Source organism: Toxoplasma gondii, chromosome VI, assembly GCF_000006565.2.
Source record: "Toxoplasma gondii ME49 chromosome VI, whole genome shotgun sequence".
Taxonomy (NCBI): Eukaryota; Apicomplexa; class Conoidasida; order Eucoccidiorida; family Sarcocystidae; genus Toxoplasma; species Toxoplasma gondii.
This window is the reverse complement of record NC_031473.1, coordinates 2396134-2418785: the sequence shown is the minus strand read 5'-3', so window position 1 is coordinate 2418785 and position 22652 is coordinate 2396134. Positions and strand designations below refer to the sequence as shown.

The 22652-nt window shown below is 52.5% G+C and overlaps 8 protein-coding genes across 8 annotated transcripts; all 8 read right to left on the bottom strand.

Annotated features, from left to right (window-relative positions):
• Positions 1-179: 179 nt before the first annotated feature.
• On the bottom strand, positions 180-2643 carry TGME49_243170 (Toxoplasma gondii family A protein). The gene has a single exon (XM_002366776.2). It carries the CDS (start codon positions 2228-2230, stop codon positions 878-880), a length of 1353 nt encoding a protein of 450 aa, XP_002366817.2. The 5' UTR covers positions 2231-2643; the 3' UTR covers positions 180-877.
• Positions 2644-2796: 153 nt separating this feature from the next.
• Positions 2797-5243, bottom strand: TGME49_243160 (Toxoplasma gondii family A protein; the record flags this gene model as incomplete). Its single annotated transcript, XM_002366775.2, has 1 exon — positions 2797-5243. One exon carries the CDS (start codon positions 5241-5243, stop codon positions 3948-3950), a length of 1296 nt encoding a protein of 431 aa, XP_002366816.1. The 3' UTR covers positions 2797-3947.
• Positions 5244-7976: 2733 nt separating this feature from the next.
• Positions 7977-10123, bottom strand: TGME49_243150 (Toxoplasma gondii family A protein; the record flags this gene model as incomplete). Its single annotated transcript, XM_002366774.2, has 1 exon — positions 7977-10123. Exon 1 carries the CDS (start codon positions 9351-9353, stop codon positions 7977-7979), a length of 1377 nt encoding a protein of 458 aa, XP_002366815.1. The 5' UTR covers positions 9354-10123.
• A 234-nt stretch (positions 10124-10357) lies between these two features.
• TGME49_243140 (Toxoplasma gondii family A protein) lies at positions 10358-12038 on the bottom strand (the record flags this gene model as incomplete). The annotated part of the gene is made up of 1 exon (XM_002366773.2): positions 10358-12038. Exon 1 carries the CDS (start codon positions 11606-11608, stop codon positions 10358-10360), a length of 1251 nt encoding a protein of 416 aa, XP_002366814.1. The 5' UTR covers positions 11609-12038.
• A 1212-nt stretch (positions 12039-13250) lies between these two features.
• On the bottom strand, positions 13251-14814 carry TGME49_243130 (Toxoplasma gondii family A protein; the record flags this gene model as incomplete). Its single annotated transcript, XM_002366772.2, has 1 exon — positions 13251-14814. The coding sequence occupies one exon, from the start codon at positions 14812-14814 to the stop codon at positions 13513-13515; it is 1302 nt and encodes a 433-aa protein (XP_002366813.1). The 3' UTR covers positions 13251-13512.
• Positions 14815-16783: 1969 nt separating this feature from the next.
• TGME49_243120 (Toxoplasma gondii family A protein) lies at positions 16784-18013 on the bottom strand (the record flags this gene model as incomplete). Its single annotated transcript, XM_002366771.1, has 1 exon — positions 16784-18013. One exon carries the CDS (start codon positions 18011-18013, stop codon positions 16784-16786), a length of 1230 nt encoding a protein of 409 aa, XP_002366812.1.
• A 631-nt stretch (positions 18014-18644) lies between these two features.
• Positions 18645-20913, bottom strand: TGME49_243110 (hypothetical protein). Its single transcript, XM_002366770.2, has one exon. It carries the CDS (start codon positions 20061-20063, stop codon positions 18768-18770), a length of 1296 nt encoding a protein of 431 aa, XP_002366811.2. The 5' UTR covers positions 20064-20913; the 3' UTR covers positions 18645-18767.
• Positions 20914-21289: 376 nt separating this feature from the next.
• On the bottom strand, positions 21290-22600 carry TGME49_243100 (Toxoplasma gondii family A protein; the record flags this gene model as incomplete). Its single annotated transcript, XM_018780664.1, has 2 exons — positions 21290-21360; positions 21540-22600. The coding sequence occupies 2 exons, from the start codon at positions 22598-22600 to the stop codon at positions 21294-21296; spliced, it is 1128 nt and encodes a 375-aa protein (XP_018637501.1). The 3' UTR covers positions 21290-21293.
• Between the last annotated feature and the right edge of the window lie 52 nt (positions 22601-22652).

Below are 22652 nucleotides of genomic sequence, written 5' to 3'. Positions count from 1 at the left end.
CATCTACAGCCAGCATGTTACATCACGTACTGCCAAGCGTCACTCAGTGCCAAGATAAGGAGCACGTGTAGCGGTTTGCCTGAATCAGAAAAGGGAGTGAGGGGGGGGGTGTGACACTGCCTACAAGAGGAGGGAGATTACGAAGACCGATAACACATATATTTGCTTTAGAGTGATGCATGGTAAAGTGTATCATAAGCCAAAGTTCGAACTTGTTCAGCATTCCGGAAAACTTCAGACAGCATGAAACAATTATTTGGGAGGGCGTGTAACCAGCAGTGTGCACGAACACATTGTCCACACGTCTGGACCCGCACCGTGGCCATGAGCAAAGCTCTCCAACACGTTGTCGTCCCGGTCTCCCCTGTATTTACCTAGTCGATATCGACGACTACGACATCCTTCCTGCTCGTTACCACCGTCATCAGTCAACAAGGCGTCCAAAAACGGTCGAAGGACCCTGCCGTAGGATGATCCTGTGATCTTCCTCGTTAGCGTTCCCAAATGAACCACAATTTGGCCAACGTGAGCAATGTAGAAGAAACACCAGTCACAAGAGGCAGCGCTGTAGACAGTCGCACGAGCGACTCCATAATTCCCTCATGCTCGCACCAAATCTGAGGTTCCAGCTGCCCACTTTCATGTCGACGGGGAGCCGACTAACCGACTAGCGTCGAATATAATTTATTTGTTTGAGATACATGGCCCACTTTTTGATAGCTTCAAGAGAGGCATTGGCAGTGCCGATCGACGACGTACCAGGGCACATCTCTTTAGGTGGATCCACGAATCACTACCGAGGCGTGACGGGGCGCGCATTAACATCTCGGCCGACTGACTTGTGACGCACCGGAATCGACTCTATTCCTTGCCTTAACTAAGAGGTGGAAAGAAGGGACGCAAGTATGGACAACAAAGCAGCTGAGGCTGACAACGTTGCGGCTGCCAAACCGCAAGCGCTGGAGTGCACGACAATCGTCAGATACTTCACTGCTGAAGTGTCTGCATCAGAGAGCCGTCTCAAGCGCGTGCTGCCCTCAGCAGCAGAATTGTTTTGGGCTGCGCCCTCGACAGTCATTCTCTGAGTTGCTGTGTTCGACCTGGGAGTTTGAACTTGAGTCTGTTCCTTCCCGTCAAACTCGGGCGTGCCCTGTGTTGGGGTAGGGGATGCGCCGTTACTGATGCCTGGTAAACTTTGATTTTGACTCAGTTGATCATTCGAGGAAGGTAGATGGGCAGCATCGCTCTCAGGCCCTTTCTGCTCCGAGTCGGCTTCAGGCTCCGCTGACGGAACACCGTGCTCCGTGGAGTCAACGTTGTTTTCACCAAGTTCCTCATTTTTATCCTTGTCGCTTTGTTCAGTGACACCTTCCTCGTTGTCTCCTTGAGTAGGCGGCTCCGTTGATGAATTGTCGGGACGCTGCACCGGTGTCGAAGGCCGATGGTCTTCCGGCGCCCCCTCTTGTGCCGGAGGCTGTGGTGGCCCTTGGTTTTGTGGTGGGGCCTGAGACTGCGGATCAGGCGAGGATTGCCCTGGCCCCGTTGGCCTTTCAGGCGAACCTTCATCGTTATGCGTCCCAGATCCAGATCCGTCGTTCGTGCCGGGCCCAGACGACGAGTCTGAATCGCCGCCAGAAGGAGGTGACGAGCCATCACTGGAGGGGGGGTCAGATGGCGTGCTATCAGTTGATTCTACGGGCTTCGATGTTATTTCCGCTGCTGTCGTCGTTGGCGACGTGGTAGTAGTCAACGTTGTCCCAGCGGAAGGCGTCGCGAACCGTACACAGAAACTAACCCTTTGACTCAAAAACTCAGCAGGAGGATTCGTGAACGTGTAGTACGCCGCCGACTCCGGGGGCGACCGTTCGACCCCGATACCCTGAGAAGAGGAACGGACCCAGAGTGGCTGGGAGTAACCGGGAAATGCGTCTCTGTAGGCGATTGTTTTTTTGAAGTTGCACTGGCCATTCTCAAAGGCATACGCGCGGCTGTCGTGCTCCGCCTCTTCTTCGGCTTCGGGTAGAAGGACCGCTTTGTGGCTCTGGTCGACAACCCGAAGACTCGAGGAAGGTCCCAGCGAAAAAGTTTGCTCAGTGTCTTGCTTCACGCCGGTTTTGCTTATAGTAATAGTAAAGTCTGGCTCGGTCTCCGACCCACTGGCGTCAGAAGCAAACACAGTGGCCACCAAGAAAGCCAGCAACACGGCACGGAGCGCCTGCCGCTCCATCATCGACGTGTTTCGTTCCCCGCAGCACGAATGCGTTGTGGTTCAAAGATGAGACAAAGCAAATAAACTTCTAGGTGGTACTCCGAGGTAAAACAGGTCCATATTGAGCCAGCTCTCCCATGCAGTCGCAACTGCAGCCCGCAGCAGGTGAAAGTCACATGCACATGCCGCCTAGCCGTTCTATCACGGACAAAGGGAGCGCACGAGGTGGCCCTTCTGGCTCCGCGCTGCACTAGAGAGAAGGAAAGGTTACCTTGCCCAATAGCGGAAGGCGAAGTCAAAACTGAATTCCGCTTGTCTGGAGGCAGGCCTCGCAAGTCAAATGAAGCTGAATGTGACAAGTTGTACGTGAATAATAAAAATACAAACGAACTGCGACGCGCTTGCGGAAATGCGTTGAACCGGAGCGGTGCGTGGACACTGTGACCCTCTAAGAATTTTTTATTTGCGACTTTTCCTCGATCACATCCTATAAAAGTGTACGGTTGAATGAACGGTGTACAAACAGTCACCAATGGAACCCACGGCGTCCCTATCTCTTAAACATAAGTACCCTGTCACACCAGGGAGCGCTTCAGAAACCCGAAACGTGATGGTTTCACATGATTTTCGTAGTCAGAATTGCTCAGTGGAGAAAGCACTGAACAGTCAATGCAAGTTCGTGACATCGCTGACAGAGCGGCTGAGGCTTCTGGCCAGTTTGTCGGAAGAAGGTGAGTTTCTCGCATATGTGAATACATGCAGAGTTCTAATCGGACGAAGGCCTTGCCGACTGGTCGTGATCATTCCAACTCATTTACTCAACAAAGTTGCGACTGTAACCGTCAGTGCTCCACGCGCCAACATGATGTATTGCGGCGGACCAAGGACGCCACCCAATGGCAAGAAAGAGAGCGGTTGTTCCGGCATGCCTAAATCGTCGCAGGTCTGGCAGAGTTGCTCACACTGCCCAACAGATAAGGCGAGTATGGAGAGCGATGACAGATCGCTTTGGTTTAGAACGACGCAGGAAAAGATAGAGTGTGATCCGAAGGTCACAACGTTCAGCATTCAAAAAAACTGCATGCAACATGGAACACGTATCTGAAAATGTGTGTCTTGGCAGCAGCGTGCGCTCACACAATGGCCACTGGTCTGCAGCAGAGCCGCTGCCATGAGAAAACCTGTCGAACACGTTGTACGCCCAGTATTTCTCCCTGTTAAGCTACTTGAAGTAGAGAGCTACACGGCCTTGAGTGACCCCTTCCCACCGCTTAGCATTCAACAAAAGCTTCAAAATCATTCCAAGGCAACGCCATGAGGTAATATTGTCATCTTCGTCAGCACTGGTGAGTTAATGAGGGATTAGACGAATCAGTCGGTGTAGAAAAACTCACACTAACATTAGCTATGAGTATACAGTATCTCACACTCGCTGCAGCATTTCTCGCATGTCGGCAACGGTGTTGAAGTTGCAATCATTCAGTAATTTGTCGACTGATTTTCTGTTCCCCGACTGGCGTCTAAAAGAACATAGGTTGTTTGAGACAGGTGATGAGTTCCGAAAACGCAAAGGCAGGCATATTGAACGAGATCGCTTTAGCCTTCTCCGTAAGGATTCAGGCTACCTGCTGCTTGGTAGGTTGATGAATGGTACCTGACACTCCCCAGTGAAACCTGGTTTTGTTTGTATACACCACTGGGCTTGACAGTCGATATAATGTGCACCCGTTATTACGCCTCAGACTGAAACGCTGGACAGAAGCGCTCCTGTCATGGACAATACAGCAGCTGACAACCCCAGTGACCCCGCTGACAAACACCAAGCAGCGGAGTGCACGACAATTGTAAGATATTTCTCTGTTGAGACGTCTGTATCAGAGAGCCGCCTCAATCGTGCGCCGCCTGCAGCAACATCACTGCCCTGTGCAGAAATATCGACAGATCCGGCTTCCAGCGTTAGTGACCCGGAAGCTTGAATCTGTTCTTGGTCTTTTCCAGGAGAAGTCACTGAGACGTCTGATGGGGTGGGAGACACATTATTCGTCACGCCTTGTGGGAGTTCGTTTTTAGCAGGTTCGTCACCCGAGGAGGTTGACTGAATGTCAGGGCTATCAGTCTGTGTCTGCTGCCCGGATGGGCCAGTTTCCCCTTGCGAGGAGCCAGCAGAACCATCGTCACCGCCTCCCTCCGCTCCCTCGGCGTTGTCTTCAGGCGAATTCTGGCTGTCTTCTGAACCGCTGGGCGTCCCGTCTCCGTTGTCGGCTTGCGGCGGCAATGTCGGAGTTTGTTGCGGTTGACTGTTTTCGCCTGAGCTTGATGAGCCACCATCTCCATCGGGCGCAGACGGTGGGGCAGCATCGCCATGGGGCTCTTCTGGTGACACTCCACCGCCACCAGCCCCAGGAAGCGCAGATTCACTGTCACCGCCCTGAGATGATGAGCCTCCACTCTCAGTTGACGGAGCCGAATCATCGTGAGTGGGTGTTGCGGGAAAGGTAGGTGTCACTGTTGCTGTTGTCGGTGACATGGTTGTGGTGGTTGTCACTGCGAAGGGCGCTGTAAACCTAACACAAAAACTGACTACTCCTGTCAAATACTCAGCAGGAGGATTCGTGAATGTGTAGATCGGAAAACTGTTCCCAGGCGACTTACCGAGAGTGCTCCCGTTAGACACAGTACGGACCCACCCTTGCCGCGGGAAACCAGGAAAAGCGTCTTTGTACGAGAGTATCTTTTCAAAATTGCAGTGACCATTCTCATACACATAAGCAAGATTGTAGCTTGGCTCCGTATCCTGGTCAGGCGATGCCGGTTGCGGCAGAAAGATGGCTTTACCGCTCTCGTCAGCCACACGGAGAGTTGCGGAAGGGCCGAGAAAAAACACCTGTTGAGTATTTTCCTCCACGCCTTTGGGTCCAATGGTTACAATGAAGTCCGGTTCACGTTCTGGTCCATTGGCGTCAGACGCGGCGCAGGGCACCACGGTCGCCACGAGGAATGTCAGCAGCACGGCACGGAGCGCCTGATGCTCCATCTTGACTGCGTTGCGATCCGCGTCGTAGATGAGATTTGGGGACCGCGAACAAACAAAACAAATAAAAAAACGAACGGTCACTCAACGGAATGTCGGCATTTTTTCAGACAGCCCTGCCATTTATTCCCCACTGCTGCCTCGAGTAGCTAGAGCGCCAATGAAAGGCACAGGCGCACATGCCGCGTACGACTTGCCAAGAAAATACGGGGAGCGCGTGAGGCGGCTCTTCCGGCTGGGCGCTGCAGCTGAGAGAATGAGGGTCACCTTACCGGACAATCGAAAGCGAGCTAGTATTCCGTGTTTTTGCGGAAGCCGCAGCTTCGCTGAACGAGCTGACTATGACACTTTTTTCGTAGCGAGGAGAACGCGGACAAATACGAGAGTTGTGTGGGAATGTGTGGGTGTAGAGGGCTGCATCAACGCCATGACTTCCGATGTAAGTCTTCCTCCTTTCTTGATCGTACTCCATTAGATGGTGTTGAGAATGTCCACTAGAGAAGTCACCTAGCATGGCTTTCATTGACACAAGAACATCAGCATGTGCGTGACGCTCCGACACACCGTAACGCTATGTTTTATCTTCATCGCAGACACCACACAATGAAGAGGAAATTGGTCGATTCAGACGGCAGTGAGGAGATGTAAGATTCTTCGAAGATCAAGTTATTCTTTTGGTTGCGGAAGCGCACACAACGCAGTATTCCGCAGCCGTAGATGTGCATGACAATCGGATGCACTATGCCTCCTGCAAAAGGGGCGTTTGCATGAGCCCCTGTTCTGTTACAGTTCAAGAATACACATCCATTCTCAGCTCGTCAGCAGTTTAAAATTGAACTCTGTGATGCTGTTTGAGCCAACACATCAGCTGACAGCGTCAGTAGTCGTGCTGGCAAACCCCAAAGGGCCGACTGCAGCGGGACCGTGACATACTTCAGTGTGGCGCAGTCTGCGTCGGGAAGCCGGCTCGAGCTCAATGACACTTGACGTCAGCATCTTTGTTATCTGAAGTCCCTCCGGAAGAGTGGAGTTGTGGGGGGGACACGGATGGCCGAGCAGTTGGTGGTTCGCCTGTGGAGGTATACTGGGACGCGATGTGGGAGATGCTGTGGTGTCATGTCCTGTCGGTTTTTGTGCTGAAGGGAAATGCAATAGGGGGATGCGAAACAAAAAACGGTGCCTTAACCTTTGCTTGTGATAGGATTGTATGTTACTCGATTATACATCTGCGACTTCCTAGATGACATCAGACACCCAACCTTGGCTGTGGAATAATTCTTTCGTTTGACCGTGGCGTTTGCCACTTCGGCATTCGTGGCCGCTATTACCTTGCCTTTTGTTTCCTGCCACCTTGATGTTAGGTTACTTTGGCGGGACTGTTGGAGGTTCGTTGCCCGCTGACGAATTCAGTGCTGCGCCTGTAGCATTGTCCGAGGATGCCGCACTTGAGGCTGATGACACCGATGTCGATGAAGCTGTTGTGGTGTTTGTCGCTACCGGGGATGTTGTGAACCACAACGAGAAGCTGACACCTCTACTCAAATAGCTAACTGGCAAATTCATACGTGTGATTCGCAACTGCTGACTCAGGCTTCCTTTCCACACCACCTTCACGGGCGGTGTCGGCCAACAATGAGTGCGAGTATCCGGGAAGTGCGCCTTTGTACTGCAGTGCTAAACGTTACAGTGCTTTCTCAAACACATACTTGAATGTGCAGTCCGCCGCTGCAACTTGGCCAGCAGAGCTGGGTTGCGAGTGCAGGGTGCCTGTGTTGCTGTCGTCAACAGCACACAGAATCGAGGAATGTCCAAGCAGATAGAACTGTTGGCTGTCCTGTTCCACTCCGTCTCTGCTAGTGGTGACACTGGAATCAGGATCACCGTCTGAGCCACTCACAGATGCGGAGCAGGAGGCAAACGTGGTCACGCGGACAGTCAGTTGCAGGGCACGAAATGCATGCCGGTTCACCGTGATTGTGTTACGTATGGTTCACGTAAAACTGGCCTGCGGTCCACGTTGGAACACATGAGTGCCGCGCCAGATCCCAAAAGCAAGCTGGTGGGGTGTGGTTCACAAAGCCGTTCAGTCACTATTGAGCAAGGTGACGAGTGCAGTCTCCAGTGCTAAGAATATCGCAAAACCACATTCACGGATTTTGCAATCATTTTCTGAGACAAGATTATTTATAAGCTCTCTCTGGCGAGTATATTTTGTGGGATTCCTAGGTTTATATAGACTACCTTTTTCTGAGGAATGTGCACTACAAGGTGGACTACTGGTTTAAATCTTGACGGTCTTTGTTGACCGGAACCACGTTATATTGTGCTCTTAGGAGTATTTAGAAGCGGTTTCTGGGGCTTGATCGTACTCCAGTTTTGTTTTCCAGATACACGCTGGATACCAATGCGCTTAACATGATGGTCTTGAATAGTGCAATAGAACTTGGATGCGGTGAGTAGAGGTCTTCACCATCGAAAGCAGTAGTTCAGCTCGTTGTATACACTCCCAAGAAGGGCGCCTATAGCATAACTGATGTGGAATAATCTTATTCCTGTAAGGCACTGAAATCCAACACTTCTCCTCCGCGGCGGCCTCAGAAGTTTGGGCATCATGCTTTTTGCCGGCTAAAAACACTGTTCCCGGCTCTCCAACATGGGTAGCTATAGACTTTGCACGATCCATTTGGTCTCTCAGAGAGTAACACGCCACATTAAGTCGATCTGTACGCAACCTCACTAGGCAACCAGAAGGGATGTTAGGATGGACAAGAAAGCAGCTGACAGCATCAAGTTTCCCGGAACAGAGAACACAGCGCTGGAGTGCACGATGACCGTCAAATATTTCACCTCACTCGCAGAAAGCCGCCTCAAGCGATTCTGACTATCACCACCAGCACCAGGTTGGCCGGTAGTTCGTACGGATGCACTTGGGTATGTTGTCGGCTCTGAAGGCTTGGCGGTTTCTGCTTCTTCCTTAGGCGATGCCATGCTGCTTGGGGAGAGGGGTGATTCGGTTTTTGGCTTCTCGGATGTAATTTGTCCTTCAGCGGGTTGGTCCCCAGTAGTTGGTGACTGGCCAGCAGCGCCCTGCGTGCCACTTTGCAGTTGCGCGGGTGGATGTTCGGGTGCGCGAGCCTTCGTTTCAGAGGGGTCCACATCAGTCCCATCCTCATCCTGTCCTCCTTCCTCGTTTTCAACGGGCACCCTATCGCTCTCTTGTCTATCGCGTTGCGGCATTTCTTCGGAGCTGTCCGCGTTGGGAAGTCCTGATTTGTTGTTTCCCACGTGGCCGTTCTGTACTGGAGGTGAGCTCCCACTGTTGCCGGTCCCGAGTGCCGAGCCTCCACTGCCACCGGACCCAGATGACGAGCTTCCACTGACAGATGAGTCCGTTGACGGACCTGAAGGATCTGCTGGTGCCTGCGACGTTGTGACTGCTGGCGTCGTCTGTGACGCTGTCGTGGTGGCTGATGTCGTCTGTGACGCTGTCGTGGTGGCTGATGTCGTCTGTGATGCTGTCGTGGTGGCTGATGTCGTCTGTGATGCTGTCGTGGTGGCTGATGTCGTCGGTGACGCTGTCGTGGTGGCTGATGTCGTCGGTGACGCTGTCGTAGTGGCTGTCGTCGCGGCGGAGGATGTCGTGAACCGCACACAAAAACTGACCGCTTTACTCAAATACTCAGCAGGAGGGTTAGTAAACGTGTAGGTCGCAACTGCTCTCTCAAGCGGTGCCTTGATCATGCTTCCTTCAGTAGCTGTACGAACCCACAATGGTTGTGAATACCCCGGAAAAGCATCTGTGAATGCAACTTTTCTTTCAAAGTTGCAGTGCCCATTCTCAAACACGTACGCAAAACTGTATTGCGCCGCTGTATCTTGTTCGGCTGTCGTCGGCTGCGGCAGGAAGATGGCTCTGTTGCTCTCGTCAACCACACGGAGAGATGCGGAAGGTCCGAGCGAAAAAACCCGCTGACTGTTTTCCTCCACCCCTTTTTCGCTAATAGTAACAGTGAAATCTGCCTCAGTTTCTGGTCCACTAGCCTCAGACGCGGCGCATGGCGCCACGCCGGCCACAAGAAAAGTCAGCAGCACGACTCGGAGCGCGAGTTCCATCTTACAGGCAGTATGGTGCGCAAAGCACAGAGGAGTTTGCAGTCTACGAAGAAACTGCCTGATGAGATTGTCGAGAAGCCACCGGAAGTGCGTGTTGCAGTGTGTTTATCGCGGCCCTGCCACCATTCGACAGAATCGCGAGAGGGACCTCCACGGTTCAGCACGCCTCAACGCTAAATGCACGAGATGCCTAGCGCGCCGCACGACGTAGAAAAAGGGGAGCGCTTGTTCTAGGTTGCGTGCACCGCCGTGGCAGCTGAGGCTCTGAATTGGCCGTGCTCTCTCTCGACAAAGAAAATATACAAGCGAAGTAGAAAGGGATTTCATAAGTTTGGTTGTAGTAACTTCATACCATGAGAAGAAGAACATTACAATTTTCCATGAGCATAATAGCCTGCCAACGCGCGGCATGTATGTGGGGTTTTGTCTGCAAACTGGTTTGCACAATGACGGCAGCCACACGCACAAGTCACACACCTAGTTTCTCGAACTTAACCGAGACGACTCAGTCGAGTAAGGCGCATGCTGGAACTCCCCTTCCCCCTCACAAACAGTAAGCACACACCAGCGCGTCCACGATCATTCCAACCGACCGTCATAGAATGTCTTCATATTTTTCACTGTCAGCGTTGTCCAATAAAAAAACGAAGCGGACAAAGCAAGAATGTCGAAAACCCATGAATCCCATATGTTAGCGTTAGACGCAGTCTCTCGTGTGACGGCACATTTCTCACCTGCAGATAACCGGGATGAAGTTGCAGTTTCTCGATTACTCGCCGACCGGAAATTGGTTTCTTATTGGCGTGTAGAGCATTACACGCCTTTCGAGATACCAACTGTTTTTACTTCAAGTGGTGGCGTTAACAAGCTCATCCATATTAAGGCACAGACGAACGCCACATCTTGCTTGACAGGAAAGCAAACTGCCACAGCTGTCGCTTGTATCATGAACGAATCGGCCTCCTGAAAGGTAATGGTCTAACTCCACCGTAGTATAATACGCGCTAGAAATAGAAGGCAAACATAAGAGTTGCCACTACTGATAGCAAAGCGCCTGACAGTGTCAGTGTGCCTGCTGATGAGCCCGCAGCTGCGGAGTGCACGACGATCGTCAAGTATTTCACTGCTGAAGTGTCTGTGTCAGAAAGCCGCCTCAAGCGCGCGGTCAGGTCTTCAGAAGCAGCTCCCTCCATGACAGGACTGGCGGGAGGAATGCGTTGAGATACTGGCGTCTTGGACGACTGCGCAGTATTTAATTCTTCATCGCCGTAAGCGTCTGCGTTGCCTGCAAGTGGAGGGGATCCGTTGCTTGTGCTGTGTTGTGTGTTTTGGGATTGTTCGGCCATGCCATTGGACGCATCAGGCTCTTTAGGAGAAGTTCCAGGACTTGGCGGATTTGTATGATCTTGTTGCTTGGATGGTCCAACCAGACCTGCAGACGGATGAGTAGCGGCTGAACTGCCATCGCCGTCTGTTGTTTCGGATCCTCCTTGATCAATTTCGTGGTTACGTTTGCCTACACCCGACGAGTTTTGGGGATTACCGTCGCTGGGCGTCGAGGGTTCGCTAGGTCCCGTCTCAGATCCAGAGTCTTCAGCTGACGTGCCTCCACCGGATTGTTCCGACTGGCCTGTGCTGCCACTGCCCGGAGATGTCGACGCATCACTGGCAGTAGAGTCAGTTGACGCGCTTGCAGAGGTTGCTGAAGCATCAGATGTTGTCACTACTGCTGCCGTTGTCGGGGACGTCGTCGTGGTGGATGTCGCTGTGGAGTCTGTCGTGAACCTCACACAGAAACTGACTCCACCATTCAAATGCTCCGCAGGAGGGTTCGTAAATGTGTAGATCGGAATACCGTCCTCAGGCGCGTTTCCACCGGCGTTCTCGTGAGATGCGGATCGAACCCACAAGGGTTGGGAGTGTCCCGGGAAAGCATCCTTGTATGCGACAGTTCTTTCAAAGTTGCAGCGACCATTCTCAAATACATAAGCAAAATTGTAGCCTGGCGCCGAATCTTGGTCGGCAGTTGCCGACTGCGGCAGAAAGAAGGCTTTGGCGCTCTCGTCAACCACGCGGAGAGTTGCGGAAGGTCGGAGCGAAAACACTTGCTGAGTATTTTCCTGCACGCCATTCGAGCGAATGGTAACAATGAAGTCTGGTTCAGTTTCTGATCCACTGGCCTCAGATGGGGCGCGGGGCACTGTGATGGCCACAAGGAAGGCCAGCAACGCGGCACGGAGCGCCTGTCGCTCCATCTTGTTTATGTTACGCTCCACGTGGTAGACGAAGGCTTGTCACCCGCGAACGAACACAATAATTGAGTAGAAGAAATGCATCTGTATGTGACGTCAAAGATTATTCCGCCAGCCCGGCCGTGTAATCCCGTCTGCAGCCTCGGGCGCATGGAGCGCCAATTAAAGGCACATGCACATGCTGCTTGAGGCGCCACTCACGAGCAAAGAAAGGGAGCGCATGAGGCGACTCTTCTTGCAGGGCGCCGCAACTGAGAGGGTAGCGACCACCTTTGCCAACAATGGAAAACGAAAGTGGATACCGCTGGCTTCACGCAGGGCACCGCAAGATGAATGCAGCTGAGGGGCCGCCCTACTTCTGCAAGTGATCGATATGCGGAAAACTTTTAACACAAATGCGGGAATGCGTGGGGCCAGAGTGCTGCATCGACACGGTGCGCGGCTACCTAACTGACAACTAACTTATTTTCAGGATCGTACCGATTGGAGCGTGTGGAGCTAATTACGACAAGACACGTCCTTTTAACATCCCACATGTTAAGGCACAGTACAGGATGCGATGCTCTGAGATACCCCGGTATAATGCGGTTCCTATTTCCTCATTGTCGATACTTTCCAACGAAGAGGGGTAACTGTGTGACCGAGACAACAGTGAGGAAACCTTATGGGCAAAAAGTTGCGTTGGCTGTTGATCATCACCCAGCGATTCATTCAAATGGATGTTGATTTTTGATTGGCGCCTACCTGCCGTATGATTGCGTCACACATTGAGCTATCCTGCAGAGTGCGGAACGGGGCACAGACACGCGCTTACCAGCCACAGACATTGCCGTCAGTGCTACTTCCTGCTAGAGTGATCTAAGGATGCTCTCTGCCTACTTTCACGCAGCTTCACCGCGCATGAGTCATGTCTGCTTTACACAGCAACATTCGTTGGTGGCCAGCGTCGAAGCACGACATCGGCGCGCTCGGTGCCAAGCCAAACTTGGCAAATCTTTCTGAGGCGGGCTTCTAACCAATATTCAGCTGTCTCGTCACTGCAAACTCCAGTGCTAAGGACGCTGAACTGTCACATGCACGTGATACCGAATATTCTACCCGATTACAGAAACAAGCAAATCGTGTGGCGGCTTGCCTGTGGCAGCTCCGGGGTAGAATGATATTGTGGCCGTGTGTAGCTATGAGGCGTTCATGTGGTAGTGAGAGGTAATTTCATTCGCATAGTGGAACACGCGACTTACATAGATGATCGAAAAGTGAATCGCTGTCTATGTGCAATGAAAAAGCTGATGATATGCGATATGGATAAGGGATGTTGTGTGACAGTGCCCTTGCGCCATCACCGCGGCCTCCGGAGGATCTGTCACATCACTTGCTTCCCGCACTTGTCCTAGCAGGTTCAGTGAACAAAAACGACTATAAAAAACCAATACACCCCCTTCCCACCTACGATTGTACACTATTGTGTCAAAGAATGTTTTAAGGCACCGTCAAAGGATGATCGTGCTTTGGTGGTTATCGTCAGGGCTCCCCATTAATGAACTGGTTGAAGGGACGAAATAGAAGAAGTGTCGTCTGCGTAAGTTAGGGTCTGAGAAGGTGTCACGAGGGCAGGCACAATTCTAACGTACCCCCATTCGTCCTGAAGAGTCAATCACTCAATTATGAGTTGACATCAAATCAGTTATTTTACGCGCGCCCAAAACGAATGTAGTTGTTCGGATCCGCCAGCGAAAGTTGACACCTCGGGAAGTAGCGCTGACAAAGGATACTAGATGACGGACTCAGGCCACATCTTACGTGGTGGATATACGAAGCACGCCTGGCGCCCTTCAGTGAAATGTGATAGTGGCCGCATAAACTGTTGGGCGTGCCAATGTGTAATTCTTCAAGTCGACTGCAGCTTATTAAATCCCATAATCAAATGCCAAACAGACGGTTGCCGTTATAGACAGCAAAGCAGCTGAGAGCGTCAGAGTGCCAGCAGATGAGCCCACAGCAGCAGAGTGCACAATGATCGTCAAATACTTTACTGATGATGTTTCTGTGTCCGACAGCCGCCTCAACCTTGCGTTGCCCTCAGCAACACCATCATTTCCAGCACTCCCTGTGACTGCGCCTTGCGACGTTGTCGACGCTGGAGTTTCGGCAGAATGGTGTGGTGCTTCAGATCCAGCAAGGTCTGTGCTGTCTGACAGGGCAGGTTCTTTGTTGTTAGCGATGTGTTGTGGGTCTTGAGATTGTTGAGGAAGGGCACTCGAGGAATCTGCCGCGGGAAGATCGTTGCCCGTCCCTGACGGCTCTAATTGAGGCTGTGTCTCGTCTTGATCAGGCACCACCCCCGATGGTCCAGAATCAGCTGAACCGTTTCCGGCGTCACCTTTGTTAGGTCCTTCTACACCGGGTCCATCTTCATGTGCTTTTCCACTGCCAGCATCTTTGTCTTCTTCTTCTTCGTTGGTATTCGGCGGCTGTGACGGAGGAACACTGGCGGGCGGCTGTGGTACCTGGGGACGTGCCTCATCGTCTGTATTTTCAGAGGAGTCACCACTGGTGCCTCCTTCTGCACCGGCGCCAGGCAATGTGCCTTCATCGCCACTGGATTGAGATGTTGAGCCGCTGCTGACAGTGGGGCCACTTGACGAGCCTTCAGTGAAGTCTGAGGGCCTTGTCGTGGATTCCACTGCTCCTGTCGGTGACTTGGTCGTTGTGGATGTCGCTGCGGAGTCTGTCGTGAACCTCACACAGAAACTGACTCCACCATTCAAATGCTCCGCAGGAGGGTTCGTAAATGTGTAGACCGGAATACCGTCCTCAGGCACGATTCCACCGGCGTTCTCGTGAGATGCGGATCGAACCCACAAGGGCTGGGAGTGTCCCGGGAAAGCATCCTTGTATGCGACAGTTCTTTCAAAGTTGCAGCGACCATTCTCAAATACATAAGCAAAATTGTAGCCTGGCGCCGAATCTTGGTCGGCAGTTGCCGACTGCGGCAGAAAGAAGGCTTTGGCGCTCTCGTCAACCACGCGGAGAGTTGCGGAAGGTCGGAGCGAAAACACTTGCTGAGTATTTTCCTGCACGCCATTCGAGCGAATGGTAACAATGAAGTCTGGTTCAGTTTCTGATCCACTGGCCTCAGATGGGGCGCCGGGCACTGTGATGGCCACAAGGAAGGCCAGCAACGCGGCACGCAGTGCCTGGCACGCCATCTTCAGCGTGATTTAATCCACGAAAAAAATTGGTTTGTGGTCCAATGAAGAACACAACGATAGAAGTATCAAATGGGTAACGGAGGTTAGTTCGGATTTTATTCAGACAGCCTTCCCACTTCAGCGCGCCTCCAGCCTTCAATGCCTGAGTCGCGGTGAAAGTCACGTGCTCGTGCCGCGTAGCGCGCGTCTCGCGGGCAAAGAAAGGGAGCGCGTGAGGCGGTTCTTTTTGCCTGGGCGCTGCAACTGAGAGAATAAAACCAGCTTGTCCAACAATCGCAAGCCACACCGGATCCTCCTGGCTTGAAGTAAAACATGGCAGGTTTGGTGGAGCTGAAAAACGCCTCTTTCCTGCGTGTGGCCGATATGGGGACAACTTTTAACACAAATATGGGAATGCGTGGGGCCCACAGGGTTGCATCGACACGGTGAGTGTCTACCTAACTGACAACTAACATATTTTGTGGAACGTACCGATCAGAGTATGTGGTGGAGCAACTTACGACAAGACACGTCGTTTAAACATTCCAGTTGTTGAAGGACAGGATAAGGTAGGGAGTTCTGAGAGACATCGTTGGAATGCGGTTTTGTATTTCCGTGTCGTCCACACATTCCAACAACTGGGTAATTGGGTAACTGAGACAACGGTGGGAAGACGACAAGAGCAAAAGTTACACTCATTGATACTCATGCAGCGGAGGGCAAATCTCCTCCGTGAATATGCATCAGTGGAAATCGCAATATCTCAGGAGATTACCCGACTGTATGTAAGTTCCCCGGATAGCGACCAAATCCAACCTACTATGTTCCTGTAAACATCGAGCCAGACTCTCGCAACACAGACTGATTGATCGTAGCCGTAGTCATCAATGCCGTTTCCTGCCTCTGGGATGATGCACGGAAGCGCTCTTTCCATTCTCCTTCTGTTTCATCGTACATGATTCTCGTATAATTCACATAAACAAATTAATGGGTGTTTACGCCAGCACACACGGTCAGAGCGCCGGATGGCGACCCACACGTGGTTGCGGATTTTCAGTCGGCATTCGATTTGCCATTAAAAAGAAATTGTGGTTGCATGCTCCAGTGATCAGAATGGTGCAAGACCACATGCACGTGAGACGTAGCCCTCCATCACAGGACAAAATGATGGAACACGGTTGCCGTCATCCACAGATCGGCGTCGGGGCAGAGTAAGGCTCTGACTGTGTACTCCAAGGGTAGTGACAAATGAGAACGAACCAAAACCACGCTTGCACGGCGGTAGAGAAGACATACGGAACAGATCAAATACTGTAGTTGTGTTTGTGAGGAAACAAAATGGTGCCGAGACGTGGCACGCGTCAGGGAATTTGTGTGGCCGCTGCCTTACACCGTGACCGTGACCCCGGACGGAACTGTCACACCGATTGCCTTCCGAAATTAACCCGAATGCAACCAGTCGAGAACGAAAGCAGAACCCATCGCGCTCCTCTCCCATCCATAACACTACTACGGCGCGTCTAAGGGAGAAGCGAGGCACGTCAAAGGACGGTTGTGTTTTGATCATCATCGTTTTGGCTCCCCAACGAAATAGCGTTCGACAAAGCCAACTAATCAGAGGAAACGCCGTTTACAGAAGTTTAGGACGTAGAAAGTTTCAGGAGGGATGACAACTTTCCAGCGTGCTGACACCTGGTCCGAGTATTTAGTCACTCAATTACGCGTCGACAAAAAATGCGCTAGTCGTCGCCTACCAAAAATTAATTTTGTTGCTTGAAATTTCTGGTGGAATTAAAGCATCTCGAAAAGTTGGAGCTGAAAAAGCACGCTTGAAGACGGTCGCAAACATTGCAGGCCACACCCTGCTTGGTGTATACACGAATTACGCGTGGCATCCTTCAGTGGAGTGCGATAGTGTTCGCATATATCATTGGGCCTGAGGAAACGGAATGGTTCGAATCAGAAAGCACCCTATTGCTTCCAGAAATTACACGGAAAAAAGACGTGTTGCTGTTATGGACAGCAACGCAACTGGCACCAGCAGTGTGTTTGTGGATGAGCTCGCAGCAGCGGAGTGCAAGACGATCGTCAAGTATTTCACTGCTGAAGCGTCTGTGTCAGAAAGCCGCCTCAAGCGCGGCTGGTCCTCAGTAGAAGGATCGTGATGGCCGGCCGCACCTGCGAGTGCGCCGTGAGAAGTTTGTAAACCGGAAGCTTGAGCATTTTGTGGCGGTTCCGCATCGGAGGAGGCCGTTCCGCCTGTCACAGTGTGCGATTTGCTCCTGGCGTCATGTTGTGCACCATAGGATTGTTGGGTCAGGTCACTCGAAGAATGACCCCCATCAGTAGTGCTGCCAGCAGACAGCGGCGATTGAGGAGACTCTGCGGATTGTCCAGTCCCGCCTTCCGATTGACCAGATATAATTTGTTCAGCGGTGTGGTGTGCGTCTTCGGATTCTCCTTGACCTCCTTCATGTGGGCCTTCCTGCCCATTCTGGTGGTCTTGGGGACCTGCGCCAAGGGGGGGCTTCGGTGCCGGGGACTGTTCTGGCACCTCCAAATCTCCAGACGACGAACCTCCACCGCCGCCGGTCCCAGGCTGAGTTGCGTCGCTGTCACCGGGCGTAGGTGACGAGCCTTCACCACCAGTGGAGTCAGATGACGAGCCTTCAGTAGGTGCTGAGGAGTGAGCTGTTGCCGCCGTCGTCGTTGTCGGTGTGGTGGTCGTCGTGGTTGTTGTCACTGCGGGTTTCGTCATGAATCGCACACAGAAACTGACCCCCCCATTCAAATACTCGACAGGAGGATTCGTAAATGTGTAGATCGAGGTTTTTCCGCCATGTTTTTCCTCGGTGCCAGCCTCAGCTGAGGAGCGGGCCCATACTTGCTCCGTATACCCGGAAAACATGTCCTTGTACGCGATTGTTTTACCGAAGTTGCAGTGTCCATTCTCAAACTCATACGCTACGCTGTCCTGTGCCTCCCCTCCTTCCGCTTGAGGCAGAAGGATCGCGCTGTTGCTCTCGTCGACAACTCGGAGAGTCGCTGAAGGTCCGAGCGAAAAAAACTGCTGCATGTCTTCTTTCACTCCTTCTCTGCTAATAGTAACAGTGAAATCTGCCCCAGTCTCTGTTCCATTGCCTTCAGACGCGGCGCTGGGCGCCACGTTGACCACAAAAAAAGCCAGCAGCACGATTTGAAGGGCGTGCCGTTTCATCTTGCACGTGTTGTGGTGGATTAAATGGAGGGGAGTTGGTGATGCACAGAACAAACACGGGATTTCCTTCTCAAAACGCCCACCTGAGGTGGGTGTGGGATTGCATTTGTCATGGCTGTCAAGCCATCATGCAGTAACATCGCGAGTAAAACCACCGCTCAGAAGGGCGCTGCGTTTCACGCATGACATCCATAGCGCGGCGCGCCGACGCAAAGAAAGGGAGCGGGTGCGCTGGGTCGCCTGGACCGGCGCGGCGGCTGACACACAGAATGTGACCCTGTGGGGTAAAGGAAGGGGGCAAGAACGGCAGGGTGAAAAATCCCTCGCTTCCGCGTGTACGACGACACTTTAGCACGAGCCGAATGTGAGATTTAACACCAGGCATCCTCTGTGGACGCCGATTTGCATCATGACCTCGCCCAGTGGCAGAACCGTCACACCGGATGCCTTTCCGACCTTACTCGAACTGATTCAGCTGCGAAGGAAGACTGCAGGGTCTCTCTGGTGCGTTCTTGCCACATGTGGGCGGACAGTAGCACGTTGGGAAGGATCCCAGAATACCGCCTCATGATGATCTTTGCATCACCTTTACCGTGTGTGGCCCCCAGTAAAAATAAGAAGCGGACGAGGCGGCTGTAAAGGCCATTCTTAAGAAGGACCACCGGTCACCGAGGTTAGCGTTCGAGACGGTCTTGCGAGATGCAACTATTTCTCGTTTCCGGGTACCCAGGCTGACGCTCAATTCACCCAACTACTAGTCGGCTGGAAGGCTGTTTGCCGAGTCTCCTAAAAAAGTGCTTGGTTGATACATATAGTGAGTGCGTCGCGACCACGTGACGCAGGTTGAACGGGTGTTCCGACGAAGGATTTTTGATACCGGGCGTAAAGGATCACACCGTATCCTGCTTGAATAGACGAATTGTCTCTGGCTCCTGCCCACAGGGTGTGAAAGTGTTTGTACCAAAAACTGTGCGTCCCCACTGAAAGTCCCCAAAGTTCCGACATTTCTCCCCAGAATAAGGTGTTGGACAGAAGTGTCATTGCTACCGACAATACAGCAACTGATAACGACAGTGTCGTGCGTGAAGAAACCCAGGCGGCGGAGTGCACAACGATCGTCAGGTGTGTCACCGTAGAAGTCTCTACGTCTGAAAGCCGCCTCAAGAGACGGGGCATCGTCACTAGCATTGTCTTGGCCAGGATTTTCGACAGGTTTGGCTTGCACTGCCGCCTCATCCAACGGTTGAAGAGGCTGATGTTCTTTCTCAACGGAGGCGGCGGTGCTGTTTCCCTGTTCAGCAGCTTCGGTGTTGATGTTAGGTGTTGTGTGGTTTTGGGGGGAGCCGACAATCGAGGAGCGCGGCTCATTAATAGCGTTGTCAGCGGGTACCGGATGTAACTCCTCCTGTTTCTCAAGAGCGTCAGTCTCATCCTGAGAAGCGCCGCCATGAGTGAATTCGCCTTGGACGCCTTCTTCACCGGCTTCTCCGGGATCCTCACCTTCGTCTCCTTTTAGGCCGTCGTCGGGCAATGTTGGTGGAAGTTTCTCTTTGGGCCGCGATGATGCCGGGGATTTCGATGGCGCCGGTTTCTGCGGCGCTTCCGGGGGTTGCTGTTGTGGAGCGAGTTGCGCTTGTTTCGGTGGTTGCAGCTCTGGCGATGGCTGCAGTGGTCTACTTGGGTCAGTAGACGAGTCTGAACCGCCACCGGACAGAGACGTCGAGCCGCTACTGGCAGCGGGGCCGGTTGAAGAGCCCTCAGTGGACTCTGAGGGCATTGTGGTGGAATCCACCGCTGCTGTCGGGGACTTGGCCGTGGTCGACGTTGTCGCTGCGGCGGATGTCATGAACCGCACGCAGAGACTTAACCCTTCACTCATAGAGTCAGCCGGAAGATTTGAAAGCGTGTAGTTCGCAACTGTTCCAGCAGGCACTTCCTCGCCCCTCCCTACGTGAGCTGAGGAGCGCATCCATAATGGACGCGAATAGCCGGGAAACGCGTCTCTACGCCAGAGTTTTTGTGAAATTGCAGCGCCCATTCTCGAACGCATACGCGACCCTGAACCGTGATGTGTAATCGTCCTCAGTGGTGCTCGATTCCGGCATGAAAACCGCTTTGTTGCTCTCGTCAACCACACGGAAAGTTGCAGAAGGTCCGAGAGAAAAAACCTCCCGACTAGTTTCCTCCACGCCTCTGGATCCAATGGTTACAGTGAAGTCCGGTTCAGTTTCCTGTCCACTGGAATCAGACGCGGCGCAGGGCTCCACCCCGGCTACACGGAGTGTCAGCAGCGCGGCATGGAGCGCCTGCCGTTTCATCTTGCACGCGTTATGTTGCAAGAAATGGAAAGGAGTTTGTGGTCCTCGAAGATAGGACCAAAGTATATTGCCGAAAGGCCACCGGAGGATTGTGTTGGAGGGTCTTTGTCGTGGTCTTCATGCCACATGGAATAGGATTACGAGTGATACTACGGCTCAGCACGCCTCTAAAAACATGCACGAGATGTCAAGCGTGCCACGCAGAGGAGGAAAAAGCGAGTGCGTGTTCTGGGTTGCCCGGGCCGCGGCGCAGCCAGGTTTGACACGGAACGTGACCCTGCTTGACAATCGAAGGATAAAAGTGAGCACGAAGAAGGATTTCACCAGTGCTGTAGTAAGTGCACCATAATGCACGAAATAAAAGGCGGGACTTTTTCCATGAACAGAAGAAATGAGCGTGGATATCCACTGTTTACAAGGAGTTGTTTGTTGACGCTGGTATGCACCAGGATCGTGCCCTCAGGTGAATATGTCACACCGGTTGCCTTCCCGATCACACCGAAACTGAGTTAGTCGAGAATGCCGACTACATGACCCCTGGCGTCTTCTGACTACCCGTAAACCTCCACGAATACACCCAGAAGCAACTGAAAAGTCTGCCACATGATAAGCGTTGTATCACTTTTCAGTCAGTGGCGCATAGTTAAAGTAGAAGCGGAGGAAGCAAAATATTTGGAAAGGTAGATTACACAGAAGGAACACCTGCGACAAAAAGTTTGTCTTTTTGTGCGGGACACAGGACGTTTCTCGTTTCCATAAATCCAGCCTGAAACTGAACTCATTCAATTACTCGGCGATGGGATGTTCGTTTCTCTACCCAAGTCAAAAACTGTTAGCCTGTTCGAGGTAGCGAGTGAGTTTGAATTGCTCGAAGAGGGAACACGACGAACGATTTTTGAGACAAGTCGTTGAGGTGCAAACCATCCTCTTCTTGGAGATTTGCGAATTACACGTCACTGCCGTCAACGCAGTATGGTAGTGCTTGTACGAACCCGTGCGCCCGCCAATGCATAGCTCCCCAAACTCATTCTGCAGTGTTCCAGAATCAAAGACCAGACAAAAGTGCCGTTGTCATCGAGATAATAGCAACAGCATACGACAGTGTTGTGGCTGCAAAACCCCAGGCAGCCGAGTGCACGACGATCGTCAAGTATTTCACCGTGGAATCATCTGCATCTGAAAGTCGCCTCAAGCGAGTGGGGGCATACCTGCCAACACTGAATGGGTCTGAATTCCTGAGAGGTGCACCCTGAGACGCTGTCGGCCCCAGAAGCTGAGAAGATTGCAGTTTGCCCTCGGTGGATGGAACTTGTTCGTGTCCCGGATCAGAAGATTCTGTGGTGGCGTGGCTGTTTGCGCCGTCATTATGAAGGAGGACATGATCGGAGTGACCTAGCTGGGGCTGAACGCTCTGAGAGTCTGTTTGCTGTGGTTGCTGCTGTTGCTCAGGAGCCTCAGCCCCGTTTGACGAGGAGCCAGTACCATGTTGAGGGTCGTTTCCCGAATTATGTCCGCCTTCTTGAGCTGAGTCTCCGTCACCACCTTCCTCCTCACTCGGCACTCCTGGCAGTTCTTCTTCGCTGGGCTGATTGGATGGTGGAGGATCCGGTTGAGACTCTGATTCTCCAGACGACGAACCTCCACCGGAGCCGGTCCCAGGCTCAGGTGCGTCGCTGTCACCGGGCGTAGGTGACGAGCCTTCACCACCAGTGGAGTCAGATGACGAGCCCCCAGTAGGTGCTGAGGAGTGAGCTGTTGCCGCCGTCGTCGTTGTCGGTGTGGTGGTCGTCGTGTTTGTTGTCACTGTGGTTTTCGTCATGAATCGCACACAGAAACTGACCCCCCCATTCAAATACTCGACAGGAGGATTCGTAAATGTGTAGATCGAGGTTTTTCCGCCATGTTTTTCCCCGGTGCCAGCCTCAGCTGGGGAGCGGGCCCATACTTGCTGCGTATACCCGGAAAACATGTCTTTGTACGCGACTGTTTTACCGAAGTTGCAGTGTCCATTCTCAAACTCATACGCTACGCTGTCCTGTGCCTCCCCTCCTTCCGCTTCAGGCAGAAGGATCGCGCTGTTGCTCTCGTCAACAACTCGGAGAGTCGCTGAAGGTCCGAGCGAAAAAAACTGCTGCATGTCTTCCTGCACTCCTTTTTCGGTAATGGTAACTGTGAAATCTGGCTCAGCCTTTAATCCACTCGCCTCAGAACGGAATACGTTAGCCGCGACGACAGTCAAGAGCACGGCACGGAGCGCCAGCCGCTCCATCTTGCACAACCTCCGGTCCACGTGAAGAAGGGCTTTGTTGTCAACAGCAAAA

What these genes read in the sequence shown, in the direction of transcription:
- TGME49_243170 (XM_002366776.2), bottom strand. Translation starts at nt 2,230, where the DNA reads ATGATGGAGCGGCAGGCGCTCCGTGCCGTGTTGCTGGCTTTCTTGGTG.
- TGME49_243110 (XM_002366770.2), bottom strand. Translation starts at nt 20,063, where the DNA reads ATGCGTTCGAGAATGGGCGCTGCAATTTCACAAAAACTCTGGCGTAGA.